General features: G+C 42.5%; 1 protein-coding gene across 1 annotated transcript; it reads left to right on the plus strand.

Moving 5' to 3' along the window:
- The first annotated feature begins 366 nt into the window (after window positions 1-366).
- LOC137502877 (cuticle protein 21-like) lies at window positions 367-13833 on the plus strand. The gene is made up of 2 exons (XM_068230045.1): window positions 367-438; window positions 13123-13833. Exons 1-2 carry the CDS (start codon window positions 367-369, stop codon window positions 13831-13833), a joined length of 783 nt encoding a protein of 260 aa, XP_068086146.1.
- Window positions 13834-16383: the final 2550 nt, after the last annotated feature.

Genomic DNA, 16383 nt, shown 5'->3' on the forward strand with positions numbered 1-16383 from the left:
CACGAGGCTGACGTACGTAGGTCGAGTCGTAAGTCATGGCAACTATTTTTTCTCTCGCGAACAGGAGATAACACGGAAAATCTGAGATATGCATTTAGAAGCGTACGGTATGTACTTGCGTATGATGCCACTAGATGGTGTATATAAGCAACAGTGTGGGTCTAAACATGCCCCCAAGTTCAGTGTGTGAGTGAGAGCGTCACAAAAAGGAAGTCAACAAACAGGAGCAACGCTCTTATATTAAAATAGCAGTTCTCCGCGGCAGAAATACACGCCAGTGCCATGCAGAGCTGCGGGAAGCATCAGGTGGCCAAAGGTTTACTAACAAAGAGCGCATCATAACAGTATTTTGGAGAGAGGTGTTACATGTGTTACAAAGAGCAGGAGTTGATCAAAGAAGGCCGGATAGGGCAGATCAAAGCAAAGTGCATGACACAAGTAAGTAGAAACACTGTCAGGACTCAGCTATGGGCCCAGTGGTCACCAACCCACACCCCAATGTTAAGAGCCCATGGTGCCAGAAGTTGACTTATTTATTACAGAATACCGTTGATAGCACTGCACACTGAACTTGGCTTGCTACAACTTGCTATAATAATAATAATAATAATAATAATAATAATAATAATAATAATAATAACAATAATAATAATAATAATAATATCCGACGCATTGACCCGGAATATCTAAAAGAACATGTACAAGAGTTTGCGCAATCATTACAAACAAATGTACAAACACGGGACACACTTTATGAGACCATCCAAGAATCGTCAAGAAAACTCGGCCAACCCCCACGGAAACGGAAACACAGGTGGTTAACCTCTGATTGTGACAAAGCTCTGGATTCACGTATTCGAGCCTGGAAGAAGTGGCACAGCCATCAAATGCCAGAAAATTGGAAGATATTTTCAGAAACCCAGAAGCAAACGTCCAAAATACTCAGACGAATTAAACGCATATACCACCTCAAAAGATTAGAAGATATTGATGACTTCAAACGACACAACATACAGAATGTCTACAGCACCTTTAGAGAAGAACTGAGCAACTACAAGCCGCCCACTCTTTGTTTACGTCGCCCTGATGGGACACTGGAGGTCAACACAAAGGCAAACTGTTACATCCTGAAGCAGCACTTTGTGAAGTTACACAACTGTGAACCACCTACGGAAAAAACTGCAATTCCACATACCTGCTCCAAACCCAGATCCAGTTCCACCTACACATGAGGTACGAAGTATCATATTAAATCTCAAACAATGAAGCACCAGGAGAAGATGCTCAACATTGGAAGTGAACTCCTGATTGACCGACTACAAGCCATCATTGCAAATATATGGGAGAGCGGAGTCATATCTGCAGACTAGAAAACTGCCTTGATCCACCCACTGCACAAAAAAGATATATCCAAATAATTACCAAGGTATCTCACTTCTGCCAATAGCATACAAAGTGCTTTCACGCGCCTTCCTTACTAGATTGGAACACCAGACAGAACACAAGATCGGTGAATACCAGGCGGGCTTCCGACCGCATCGATCGTGCGTGGAACAGATCTGGAAACTGAAGACGAGTCTTCAACATCGCCAGTCAAACCGTACAGTAATCATTTTCGTAGGTTTAAAAAAAATACGAATCTGATGATCGTGACACCCTGTTTAATGTACTCTGCGAATACGGCATTGACAACAAAGCAACCACGTTAATTCAACAAACATTGACAGATACAACCTCTAAAGTGAAATTCAGGGGTTTAATCTTTGAACTTTTTGAAATTAGAACAGGTGTTAGACAAGGTGAAGGGCTTTCCCCAATCCTGTTCATCCTAGTACTAGACAAGTCCATTAAAACTTGGGAGAGGGGCCGATGACCTTAGATTTAGGGTATTCATATTCCTCATCCCTTCTCTTCCCATGTGTCTTTCAATCCAGATTTTTGTGCTCCGTAGATTATCCGCGCCTCCTACCACTATTTCCGCCATCAGGATGGAAAACAACTTCACTTTCATCGGCCTGTTGCCCCGTGCTTTACCTTTCCTCACTACATAATCTATATTAACTTCACTGAAGTTAATTTTCATCCTTTTTTGTATGAGATCCACAACCTTGTAGATTGTCAACACTTTGTCCTCTTCTTTTTTCATTCGGCACTCCATATATAAATAAGAATTTCTTCCTGCGTTCTTGGCACTGCTTTCTATTTCAGCCTTCAGCTTCACCACCTATTCCTCCATGTCCCTTATTTTCTCCTTGAGTGACGCTATTTCTCTCTCGTTGATTCCTAATCTGGTCCTTGTTTCGTCTGTTTTTCCCTGTATCCATCGCCTCATATTCTCAAATTCTTTCACTTGTTCCTTCATCATGTTTTTAATTTGCTCAAATGGGCATACTTCTTCCACAACCTCCCTAACCACCCTCCTTATTACCTCCACGTCTTCACACCTCATGTTGCCATTGGGGGTCGGTCCGGGGTTTACTTCCACACCTCCTATCACTAGCAGTAGCATAATCACCGTTGCCACCAATATCATCTCACACTTCAATCTTTATTCCATTTTATCTTCTTCACTCCTGCCTGTTTCCTTCTTCCCTCGCCCCTGCCAACTTCCGATAACTGCCCGATATTGATCGACACCAATCATCTTCCTCTTCACTCCCGTCTTCCTTCTTCCACGCACCGCTCGCACTCCACTCCCGATGCACCGGCACACCCGACCTCAGCACGTCTGCTTCTGCTAACTGTCTAGGTAAGACGGGATGACCTTAGATGTTAGGTCCATTTAAACAACGAGCATCATTACCATCAAAACTTGGGAGAAAGAAGTACCTGGAATCTATATAGGAACAAAAGCTAAACGGACCAACATAAAATGCCTTGCTTTCGCTGAAGACCTAACAGTAATTACCCGAACTCCTGAGGAAGCCAGGCATGCCATCGAGAAACTTCATCAGATTGCTGTAAAAAAATGGACTCCACATCTCTTACAAAAAAACACAGTACATGGTCTCCAAGAACTCAAACTTGGTGTCACTCGTAACCCAATATGGCAGCACCATACAAGTAAAACAGTTTAAGTACTGTAGTTCTACAGAGGTCGACGCCACGAACAAACATAATTTTTTTGAACACTAAGATATAGAGCGAGAAGTAAGGACTGATTTGCGAACGTTGGACGCATGGGTAGCAAAACCACTACATAGGAAGCATCCCTACTTAAACAAAAAAATTGCGATTTAGAAGCATCGAACTTTTGGCTGACTGCAAGGTAAATGTTCCCCGAAACAGAAGGTTTTAAGTTGGCTATACAAGACCAAGTCATTCCAACCAGAAGCTACCTGAAAAACGTGGTGAATGACACAACAATCATGAGGGAATTGTGCCGATATGGCTGTCAAACGCAAGAAAACATCCATCATGTTACTTCCGGATGCTTAAACGTCTCAGGAAGGGAATATAAACAACGCCATGACTCAGGTGCCAAGATTTTGCACCAAGAACTTGCTATTAAATACAGACTGGTTGATGAAAGACTTGCCTATTTTAAGTACAGCCCTCAAATTGTACTTTAAAAGGACGTGATCAAAATCCATTGGGCTCGAATAATTATCTCATAAGACGACTAACCACAACAGACCGGATATAGTGGTGTTACAGAAGGAAATAAAACGCATCGCTCTGATCGACATAGCTGTCCCGAAGATCAGGAATCTCCACGAAAAGTATACCGAAAATGTCAACAAGTACAGTATATTCGCCGACCCCGTGGTGTAGGGGTAGCGTGTCTGCCTCGTACCCGGAGGCCCCAGTTCTGATTCCCGGATAGGTCAGGGATTTTTACCTGGACCTGAGGGCTGGTTCGAGGTCCACTCAGCCTATGTGATTAGAATTGAGGAGCTATCTGACGGTGAGATAGCGGCCCCGGCCTAGAAAGCCAAGAATAACGGCCGAGAGGATTCGTAATGCTGACCACACGACACCTCGTAATCTGCAGGCCTTCGGGCTGAGCAGCGGTCGCTTGCTAGGCCAAGGCCCTTCAAGAGCTGAAGTGCCATGGGGTATGGTTTGGTTGGTGGAGCATATTCAAACACGATGGCACTGTGAAGAGGTCGAGTAGAGCTGCTATACCTAAAACTCTGGTTGAATGACTGAAGAAGTTGGATGTCATCACCAACATCTGTGAGAACATACAGAAGGCGGTGGACATTGCCACGACTGGAATTGTTCGGAAATTTATGGGTTCAAATTCCGCGTAAAAATGTAGTCTAAATTAAGGTTTATTGTAATTTAACTTTCTAAAATCTGTACAAATGCTTGAATATCACTACGACGAATGTGTGCAAAATAAATAATAACAATAATAATATCTCGTCATCTGTTTAAAGGAATGTCACAAAGCGACATTTCAGTCGATACCATACACAAGTCTTCCAGTAGCTGTCAAATGCAAATGTCACTGCCCGCATACCGTGAGCTATTAAACCTCTATTAATTACGATTATGAAACCCAGTGATTATATCTCAATGTTAATAACCCGCAATGTCAGTTTCTATCGCTAGCGGCAGTTCATGTGAGCGCATTCAGTCTAAACACGGCGCTACTGGTTTAGCCTGTTGAAGCTGCATCTGCTCTACATTTTCAATATGCAGGGCACTAATACGAAAGGGCGGGTCGTGGATTTTGAGAGAAGGTAGCATTTATAAACTCATGAAATTCTACCTAAAGAAAACACAGATGGTGGTAAGTACAATAATACGATAAGGAGGATTTGCTCTGAACCTTGCGATGAATGACAGTATTGGCGAAAGAGGAAAAAAGGATGTACCAAGAAAATTATAAAAATGAAGGACTTCCTAGGAGATAGCTTTCAAAACTTTTTTTTGCAAGTTGCTTTACGTCGCACCGACACAGATAGATCTTATGGTGACGATGGGACAGGAAAGGGCTACAAGTGGGAAGGAATCAACTGTGGTGTGAAAATGGCAAACCACGGAAAACCATCTTCAGGGCTGCCGACAGTGGGGCTCGAACCCAGTATCTTCCGAATACTGGATACTGGCTGCACTTAAGCGACTGCAGCTATCGTGCTCGGTAGTTTCAAAACTAATATCGTCCGGGTTGTAGAAGAGAATGAAGTGACAAAGTGATATTGGGTATGAAGGTGACAGTAAGGAGCCTCAAGTTGAAACAATTCGGAAATTAATTACGGTAACTTTTCCGTGATCGCAACTGACCGCTCTTAAATTTATTCTGCGTTTTAATATTTTCGCCGGCCCCATGGTGTAGGGGTAGAGTGCCTGCCTCTTACTCGCAGGCGCCGGGTTCGATTCCTGGACCTGAGGACTGGTTCGAGGTCGACTCAGCCTACGTGATTAGAATTGATTAGGTATCTGACGGTGAGAGGGCAGCCCCGGTCTAGAAAGCCAAGAATAACGGCCGAGAGGATTCGTCGTGCTGACCACACGACACCTCGCAATCTGCAGGCCTTCGAGCTGAGCAGCGGTCGCTTGGTAGGCCAAGGCCCTTCAAGCGCTGTAGTGCCATGGGGTTTGGTTTCGTTTGGTTTAAAATTCGCTTTACGTTGCACCGACGCAAATGGGTCTTATGGCGGCGATAAAATAGGGAAAGGTAGCAGTGGGAAGGAAGCGGCCGTAGCCTTAATTAAGGTACAACCCCAGCATTTGCTGGAAACCAGGAAAACCATCTTCAGAGCTGCCGATAGTGGGGCTGGAACCCACTAACTCCGGAATGCAAGCTCACAGCTGCGCGCCACTAATCACACGGCCAGCTCACTCAGTGGTTATTGTTTTAAGAGGAAGTACAACTAGGCAACCATCCTCTAGAAACACTAATCAGAGGGGAAAAGTGGAAGGAGACCTACACTTCGAAAAATGAAGGTGTCGGCTAAAGAAAGTGAAGGGCCAAGAAGGGCGTGAAAATTAAAGAGAGAATTATCCATGTGATAATATACAAGGGATGAGCATAATTGTTCTGAACCAGTACACTTTCACAAGAACATGTTTGCTCCACTTATTTCCATTCCAGGAGACTTGGTTCCAAAAGGTTACCGTAGTCCAGCCACTAAGAGGCACAAGCTTCTTACAATATTAAGGTAAATTCGGGACAGATGCCGCCCCGGTAGAGATGCCGCATACACTGTAGCTAAAGGTTCCCATCGTTACAGCTAGATGGCAATATGTGTGGTTTTTCAGTTTCTAAGGAAGAACTACTGTCTGCGAGTGTGACGAAATTTGCTCGTATATTACGCCAATTATAGCTGATATCATGAGGCGAGTACATGTTTCCTCCTGACAAATTTTTTGCGTGTGTTACTTTATTGTATATTAAGTTGGCTTCATATGCTTAAATCAGACGTTTTTAGTACAGTAGACGTCAGTTGAGAGTAAGCTAATTTTGGGCCATGATAGCCTTGAGGTATGAAAACAGGAGGGTGCGGCGTCTCTCCCTGATAGTTGGCCTTCAGGCTGAGCAGCGGTCGCTGTGCAGGCCAGAGCCATTTCAAGGGTGTTACGTGCCGTGGGGTTTTATATAAGACAGTGAAGAATCCATTGCACATGCATATTTATAGTAAATCGAAATTAAAATCTGATTTTAATGTTGTAAATTATCAGATAGATTTTTTCCATTGAATGATTATATTATGTGGATATAATTGACTTGTAGTACGTTATAGTGTTCGGTTATATTAAAGCTGAAGAAATTGGCTTAAATTTGATTTTGTCATTAATTATTTTACTCGCGGCATCTCTCCCGAGCGAAGTCGGCATCTATACCGGGATCCAGGGAGAGACGCCGCAGATGCAACAATTCATTTGTTCACTCCTTTCTCCCATTTACTTTCAATTGCCAATATTTTGTTCATCCCTGATCAAATGTACATGTTTCCAAATTATGCTCGAAGAATTTGCAACAATTTTTAAAGTAAATACACCGAGATATAATAAAAGACATAAAAAGTGCGGCAACTCTCCCGGAATTACCCTACGCCTTGTAACTTTCAAAAACTGTGTTTATAGTCACATCTACTCAACAGTATGTTACACACTCGTTTATCAATAATTACACTTTAAACTGGGGCAATAAGTGCCCACACTAAATTACCTTAAAGTAAAATTAAAAGGTTTAACACGATTGGCCATGAACAAAGGCTACGAGGCGAAACATTTGCATACCCTGTTAGGAAAATTTCTTAAAACCCTAAATGGGCTTATGGCCCGAAGTTGCAGAAGCTTAGTCTATACTACAGAGGGGTGACTAAATGTGAAAAATTGAATGCCGAAGGCGTGTGAAGAATTTAGAGGTTAAGAAAATTTTAGTAAACCCATACCAAGTTGAATGGGAATCAGGAGAGAGTGAACACTCTTTGCTCCCTTAATTTACATATTTCCCAGCAGGGATTTGAATGGAGTCCTCCGACTTGACGAAAATTTACATTTAAACATTAATAAAAAAGTTTAAAACCTTCCCCTCAAGTTATCTGCCTGGAGCTATCACATGTTAAGATTTTCTGCCATTACCTTGAGTAGTTGGGCCTTCCGAACGACGACAGGCAGCTCCTGTTTCCTAGTAACACGCCGCACTCGCTAGACCGGCGCGATGAAAAAGACAATACGGCCCTAAAGCGCCCAACTTTTATAGCGAACTCACAGGGGAAGATTCCAGAACACTTTACAGATAAGTACACGCTCCCAATTTTAATTGATTAGAGCAAATATTCCAAAAAAATCCTGATTGGTTAATATTTGACGAAGAAGGAAGCCGTGGGAGTGTTGACAACTTTGACACATAAAAGAAACAATCTACAAAAACTTACGGTTTACAAACTTTGAAAATTGAAATTCCCTTAAGAATTAATTGTTCTTTATCCCGCCAGAGTGGGCACTTAGGCCTGTGGTAGAGACATCTAATGGTTAAAGGTCCAAGTATCTTGTTTTACATTAGTTCAGGACTCAGAGCACAGATGGCCTTCTAGAAGACGCGCAATTCAAGGGGACGGAGAAGATGTAACCCCGGTACAATTATTAATCACAACATTTCGCCCAACTAAGGAGCGCGATTTAACTTATTTAGCAGATGAATTTGCTTTCTTCTCTTCCAGTGGCAGTTTGTGACCAAATTTTCAGGGAGTTCACAACAAAATTTGTGTTCACTTCTCAAATACGCCAAAGTAGAATGCAAATAAGTACAATATCACTTACTTAAATCATTTCACTAAAAGTTCCTTGTACGGTTGCTTCTCTACTCATAATAAGGTGGACCCCTTATAACCGAGGATGCATTTTCCCCGAGACTAATCTGTAAGTGTATAAGAAAACTAAAATTACGACTGCCGGGCTGAGTCGCTCAGGCTTCGGCTGAGACTCTGGCTTTCTGATCCCGCGATTACGAACACCTGCTCAGAATTAGCTAGTAGCGCAATCTTCCGGCGATGTAATGCATTAGTAACATTGGGAGCTGTGGCCAACAGTAACAGGGGGAGGTGGCGGGCCCTTGTGGTCAACAGTAATACTATCTCTGATCTGAGGATGGTTGAAGACGGAAAGGCACGTTCCTTACCGTGCTCCTCGCTTATGGCGATATCTGTGCATTAATCATGACGTCATCTCCATGCGCATGCGTATAGGCTTAGGGCTCGTAGCAAAATCTCCAGTGTGCTCCCTAGCATTGTCATTCGAAACGAACAGCTGTCAGTGTAACGGAGCTTGACGAAATAAGGTCGAAGAAAGGAAACAATTTTGAATTCCCGGTATCCACGAATGCGTGAATATGCGTTAGAACTGGGTGTTCACTTGCTCATGTGCTCCTGAGAGCCCACCGCCACTGTTCTCTTCCCAGAAACTCTTCATCCTCTCGCTGTGATATTCCTTCCCTTCTCCCGTCTATGCAGTGTTGGTTCTCATCTTGGGTCTTTCAGCAAAATGATGTTTGTTCAGCAACGTTCGATTATCCCATCTTTCATTGACCGTTCTTTGAATATGGGCCTAAAATTGCAGTCGTCCTTTTCCAATAGTGCCTGATATTTTCTCAGAATGCTGATACAATTCAGGAGACCTCCTTTCATCCACACTACTCCTATGCATGTTGCGCCAAAGACTGACGTAAGTGCGATAAACAGTTGTAACATGAAAACAATATTCTCTCACCTATGGGTAACCAATATAAATATTCATATCAGTTCAGGTAATATAAATACCTGTAAATTAATATCATAATTTCTTCTTACCTGTATATATTAATTGTAATTCATAATTATGAAACACACTGTAACTTCCAGAATGGTAAAAGGCACCAGAACGATTGAAAATATTCCATACATTATAACCTATGTATTATACACTCTCGAGTTTTCGAGAAGGTATTGCTTGTAATGTATCTTTCTGGATGCCTGGCCAGGATACCTATATAAAAAGACGATCTTGTCGGTGAAGTTAGTTCGTTATTGGAAGTTAGTTGTAGTTTGTAGAGTTATGGTGTATCAATATTTGCAGTCTCCATACTGAAATACGCAGTCATCTGTCTTCAACAGTGTGTCAAAGTCGTGACCTCCATATTCAAGAGTTGGCAGTTGTTTATAATAATGGCGGCTTTGTTGAGATTCTCGAAGTGAAGTGTTTCGATAATGTGATTAAGGTTATGTGTGTGTTTATTTGCTAAAATATGTGAATAAAATTAATTGTACCAACTGACAGCATCTCGTGCGCGTCTGTGTGGATACGTTAAGATTTTTCGAAGGATTTTCCTTTCTTGTTTTTCTAAATTTTTAGTTAGTTATCTGCCTCCGATGATCAGCGTTTCTCACATGTATAATTCTTCAGGTTTAAATCACCGTATTATAGTGATTTAAGTTACCATTCTCAGATATTCATTTTGTACCTGTACGTGTTCCAAATGCTTCTATAGGATTCCTTGTAATTTATAATTTTTTTCTTTGTTGGCTAAACGATTTAATTTGGATGATTGGATTATTTCCCCTAAGTAGTTAAAATTATTTACCTGGGAGATTTTGGCAAACTAAGTTACCAGAGATTGTTTTTTCCTAAGTATTGAGGAAATTCTTCCAATTATCGGGTTTTCTCATATCAGATTTGGAGTCCAGTAATTGCATGAAGTTTTTCCAGGGACTGAATTGTTTCTTGCCTAGTTGAATAGGCAAAATATTTCATACGTATTTTAGCTAGCGTGCTAATATAGAATCATCTTCATGATTTTCGTCGTTCGTTTGCTACCGCTTTTCCCACACCAGCGGGGTTGTGAATGCGAGCTGCGTCGCACATGTGGATTTGGCCCTGTTTTACGACCGGATGCCCTTCCTGACTCCAACCCTTTACGGAGGGATGTAATCACTATTGCGTGTTTCTGAGGTGGTTGGTAGTGTGGTATGTTGTCTGAGTATGCTGAGGAGAGTGTTGAGACGGACACATACACCCAGTCCCCGAGCTAGAAGAATTACTCAGAACCGATTAAAATCCCCAACCCGGCCGGGAAACGAAGTCAGGACCCTCTAAAGCGAAGGCCAGCATCCTGACCATTCAGCCAACTAGTCGGACATCTTCATGATCTTCATATTTTCCTTTTTACAATTTGCTTTACGTCGCACCGACATAGATAGGTTTTATGGCGACGCTGGGATATGAAAGGCCTAAGAGTGGGAAGGAAGCGGCCTCGATCTTAATTAAGGTACAGCCAGAGAATTTGCATGGCAAGGAATGAAAATCGAAAACCACGGAAAAACATCTTCAGGGCTGCCGACAGTGGGGTTCGAATCCACTATCCCCCGGATGCAAGCTAAGAGTTAAATTTCCACTCAGGCTATACGAATAGTCGATTGATCATTTTAGCCTTGCTCAAGCCTTTTCAGTTATTAGAAAAATCCGTTTTTATTTTTCTATGAATCTGTACATTCATAATTTTATTACTTGTCAGATTCCGAGAGAATGTAGTGTCATTAGTCGATTACCAAACCAAAAAGGAAAGAAAACTAGTCTTGTAAGTTGATCACTTTGAGCTGCTCGCTCGTACGACATGTCCAAAAAATTGATCTTGAAATAGAAAGGGAGGAACCTGTAAGGCACCCCAACCAGCTCCAGATGTGGCAAGGCCGAGCCGGTCAACCAGTATATAAAGTGGGCTGTAATTTCCAGACTGTATCACTTTGCATCTCCTGGGTTCAGCAGTCACACAAGAAGCAGCTATGGCAATCAAGGTAACGACTTACGACATTAACTGGCTTCAATATGATCTACAAGTAGTAGCGAGTTTCGAACTGGTATTCAGATCTGGTTTACTTGGCGGCAAACATCGAGGGATTATTTCTCGCGGCATGTCCATACTGCTCAATGATACGAGTGGACGTGACAGATTTTTTTTTGTACAAAGAGGATAATGAACTCGTGCCCAAAAACACAGTAGTTTATGAATATGTGCGAAGTCATTTTTATTATTATTTTCTTTCGTAATCCGTTTATCCTCCAGGGTTGGCTTTTTCCTCGGACTCAGCGTGGGATTCCACCTCTACGGCCTCAAGGGCAGTGTCCTGAAGCGTGAGACTTTGGGTCGGGGTTACAACTTGGGAGGAGGACCAGTACCTCGCCCAGGAGGCCTCGCCTGCTATGCTGAACAGAAGCCTTGTGGGAGGGATGGGAAGATTGGAAGGGATAGACAAGGAAGAGGGAAGGAAGCCGCTGTGGCCTTAAGTTAGGTACCATCAAGGCATTTCCCTGTGGGAGAAGTGGGATACCACGGAAAACCACTTCGTGATGGATGAGCTGGGAATCGAATCCCCTCTACTTATTCGACCTCCCGAGACTGAGTGGGCCCCGTTCCAGTCCTCGTATCACGCTTCTACAGTAATTTCGTGACAGAGCTAGGAATCGAACCCGGACCATCGGGGATGACAGCTTATCACACTACAACATTATAAATATCATCGTACTTTCCACTCATTGGTAGATACTACTTTAACATTGTATTTACGGAACTAAATGCCCTATTATTTTGTGTAGTATTGTACAGTTCGACTCCTTGGCTGAATAGTCAGCGATGAGGCCTTCAGACCAGGGTCCCTGATTCGATTCTCGTCCGAGTCGGAGATTTCAACCGTGTCTGATTAATTATCACAGCTCGGGCACTGTGTGTTCGTGTTTTATCTAACACTCTCCTCTTTACAACCACACCACAGAAACGCGCAGTAGTGATTAAATCCCTCTACACCGGGTTGGCGTCAGGAAGGGCATCCGGCCGGAAATCTAGGCCAAATCCACATGTGTCGGACAGTCCACAGCCACAGGAGTGGGGAAAGAAGGATTAGTGTATATATTTTATGTTACAGTAGGTTGGCACTGCAAAACAGCGCAGTAGCACAGTAGCAGATTAGTTAAGTTCCTCATGCTACGTATGCATTTACTGGTTAAGTGTAACGTAGAGACAACTGTTACTATCTTGACAAATATAATAAATCACCTTTTCTGTCTACCTACCATTTTATAAATCACATTTTCTACATCGCCGAGTAGTCTTTGAGCTTCATAAAGTCAGAAGTTCCTCGGCGAGAATGGCACATGAACATGCCTGGAAAATAAATACCGAAGTCCAAACAGTATTTCTTCTTCTGGCACCACCTTCACACAAAAAGTTGGCTACCATCACGGTGGATTGTTTTTGTATTTTGCGCCTTTCAAATTAGGGTAGCCGTATCGTGGATGTCGAACCAGTGTCGGAGGTTTCGAACCCAGGATAATCTTCTGCGCTCAGGTCCTCGTTTCTTTTCTATCTTGTCTGCAGTCCTCGTAAAGCAGACCTTGCGATGAGGGCGGGGGGCATCTGACATGTGTAGGTATCTGTTTTTTATTGTGGAGGAGGATAGTGGTATGCGTGGTCCGTGAGTAGCAGGGATGTTGGGGATAGAACAAACACCCAGCCCCCGAGCCGCTGGAATTAACCAATGAAGGTTAAAATCCCCGACCCCGCCGGAAATCGAACCCGGAACCCTCTGAACTGAAGGCCAGCACGTTGACCATTCAGCCAATGAGTCGGACATTTGAGTTATTGATAACATAATAGCTATGTCCCATTTTGTAATGGACTTGTGTTTCTTCTTGCAGGTCATCGTCTTCGCCGCCCTCGTGGCCGTCGCTAGGGCTGGTATCCTCGGCGCTCCCGCCGTCTACGCCCCCGGTGCTCCCCTGGCAGCTCGTGCCTATGCTGCTCCCGCCATCGCTCACGCACCTGTCGCCTATGCCGCCCCCGCTATAGCCCACGCCGCTCCCGTCGCTGTAGCACATGCTGCTCCTGTTGCCGTCGACACTTACGACCCTCACCCCCAGTACAGCTTCTCCTATGGAGTCCAGGACGCCCACACCGGAGACTCCAAGAACCAGCAGGAGACTCGTGATGGAGATGTTGTCCAGGGTAGCTACAGCCTGGCTGAATCCGACGGCACCATCCGTACTGTAGAGTACACCGCTGATCCCGTCAACGGATTCAACGCCGTCGTACACAAGACACCCGGCCAGGCTCCCGTAGCTGTAGCGCATGCTGCCCCTGTAGCTGTGGCCGCTGCCCCTGCCATCGCTGCTGCCCCCATTGCACGTTACGCTGCCCCCATCGCTCGTTACGCCGCTCCTGCCATTGCTGCTGCCCCCATCGCTAGGTATGCTGCCCCTGCCATTGCTGCTGCCCCCATCGCTAGGTATGCTGCCGGCCCTACCCTCGCCTACGGAGCAGGTCTGGGTTACGGAGCCGGTTTGGGCTACGCTGCCGGTCTGAGTTACGGACTTGGAGGTCATTTGGCCGCTAAGGGACTCATCGGTTAAATAGTCCCAATTTTACCATCAACACTGATCACAAACCATTAAACCAAATGCATCTGTATTCCACTTCATGCTACTTTGTACATAGTTTTGTTTAAAAATAAAAAAATATCTAAATTAAGAATTTTTTTTTCTCTTTTATATTCCTGAATGTCCATTCTTCTTTCAATATTAGGAAGAAGGAAATTCCTTAGAGTAATGTAGACGCTACATTTCCTACCGGTCCTTGAATGCCGAATTGAGTTCAGTCCAAGGCCCAGGAGAATTTAATTTGGAAGAAGAGCACCCAACAATGTCAGTTCATTTGAATTATTTGAAAAATGGCAAAAAGTAAAAATAATACCTAAAGGCAAACTAAAATTAATAGTGTAGTCAAAAAACTTAAAGATGGACAGTTTAGTGGGAGTAGTGTGAACGGATCAAGGATATACAGTTCTAAGAGCCTAGAATCTCAGGAATGTACTTTCAGGAATACTTCCCTGAAAATTTCTTCCAGTGAGCAGCACTGTGTGCCAGCCAGTACTACCAATGACGGAAGAACGAAGGATGTTAAATGCTTCTTACACTTAGGTTAGGTTAGGTTAGGTTAAATATTTGTTGGTATTCACTGCATGCTACGTTGCATAAAATGTCCACAGTGGAGTTCAAGAATTTGTGTGGATCCCATAGCCATTTTCATGATGTTTAAGACCCAACAATGGTATTTGTGTGAGCTCATTTTTCCGCTGAAGTTTGGATTTTGTATTAAGTCAAAAATAATCTATTAAACCAAGTGAGTACTGAAAAACAGGAAACAATATTAAAGAATGAATTAGTTTCGACTTCAGTCTCCAAAGGGTATAAAAATTAAAACATTGGACGACTTATGAAATATTTTTCACCTGGCAAGCTGGCCGTGCGGTTAGGGCCGCGCAGCTGTGAGCTTGTATCCGGAAAATAGTGGGTTCGAACCCCACTGTCGGCAGCTCTGAAGATGGCTTTCCGTGGTTTCCCCACTTTCACACCAAGCAAATGCTGCGGCTGTACCTTAATTAAGGCCAAGGTCGCTTCATTTTCACTCCTAGCCTTTCTCTATCCCATCATCACCATCAGACCTATCTGTGTCGATGCGACGTAAAGCAAATTGTAAAAAGAAATATATTTATTTGCTGCACATTTTTTAAAATGTTAATTTGAAACCCTCGCAGCCATTTGGAAAGCCCTGATACAGATGATATGATTGGTTTTTCATGTATGATATGATTCTTCCTTAATATTATTACGTGTGGTTATTTTAATACTATTAAGTTTTTGTTGTTTTTGTTAATATTGTTTTCATATTATTGTCATCAATAGTTATCATTAACAGTGTTTTAGGTTAAGACTGGTTAAATGTAAGAAAGGGAGTACATCTCTAACTTTGGCAGAGTAAATGAAACATACTATTATCATTATTATTATTATTATTATTATTATTATTATTATTATTATTATTATTACAGGATCATCATTCAATGAAACCCTGATATTCAGTGAAGATCAGACATTTAAAAAAACTGAAGAACAATCTAAACAGCCTTGCAGCAACCGATCTCTTACAGCCACAATAGAAATTAACAGTTAATGACCAGTTCGTTGGGCGCACATTAATATATAGCCTACTTTGCAGTCAGCTCCCATCGACATAATTCCTAGGAAATGCCTCATTAAGGCCCGGTTGTATAAAACATTTGATCTGATTTTAACGAGGAAAAATGGCTGCCAGTCAAGTTGAACTTCGATTTTCCGTTGTATAAACGCTAATCTAAGGTTATCTCGTCTCGATCTAAGTTCAGATTTGACTGGCGAATATTCGTCGGTTAATCTCCTTGAACCTAGATCATTATCATTCATATTAAACATTGAGCTAGCTCTGAAGACTTGAGAAGTGTTTCCTTGTATCGCATCTGCGTAAGAATACCGCACCTTAATAATATCGAGATGAGTTATAAATATCTTGAATGCTAGAAGTTAAATAATATTGCTAAAGATCGCTCGATTTTTCAGAAGTGAGGTTATGTGAATATCATATAAACAATAGCCTACTGCCATACCAACACGTTGTTGTTACTTAGTTTTATGATACTGCTTCAATAATGAATTATTTTAAATTATGTTTCAAGTTTACAAAACAAAGCAACTGTGTAATATATATATATATTATTTAGCAGAGATATCAGATTATTCCGACTTTTCGTCTGATGAAGAAGAGTTGATTTTACGATGAGCTCCTCGCGTCTTTCGGTACAGACGGAATCCGATGATTGAAATGGGTGATCAAATGTTCAAAAAGAGATTTCGTTTCTCGAAAGATATTGAGGAACGACTGGAACTGAAGTTAAGGGACACACTGTTAAAAACCTACTCAAAGAAATTATCCCCTGTCACCCATGTGTATGTTTTATGCTACAAGAAGTTTTCAAATGGTTGTTGGAGATCTCTTTAAATTGACAAGTCAACGGCTTTCTCTTTCAACTTTGATGTCGCCATATCGGTTCTTTTATTTTCTATTATATGTTTGTACCTTGATAGTAC

This window comes from Anabrus simplex, chromosome 13, assembly GCF_040414725.1.
Source record: "Anabrus simplex isolate iqAnaSimp1 chromosome 13, ASM4041472v1, whole genome shotgun sequence".
In the NCBI taxonomy this organism is placed as follows: domain Eukaryota; kingdom Metazoa; phylum Arthropoda; class Insecta; order Orthoptera; family Tettigoniidae; genus Anabrus; species Anabrus simplex.

Bases quoted from the DNA above. Each gene is read 5' to 3' on its own strand.
- LOC137502877 (XM_068230045.1), top strand. From the start codon at position 367: ATGTGTTACAAAGAGCAGGAGTTGATCAAAGAAGGCCGGATAGGGCAG. The intron at 439-13,122 runs GTAAGTAGAAAC...TTCTTCTTGCAG, and splicing joins AAGCAAAGTGCATGACACAA to GTCATCGTCTTCGCCGCCCT.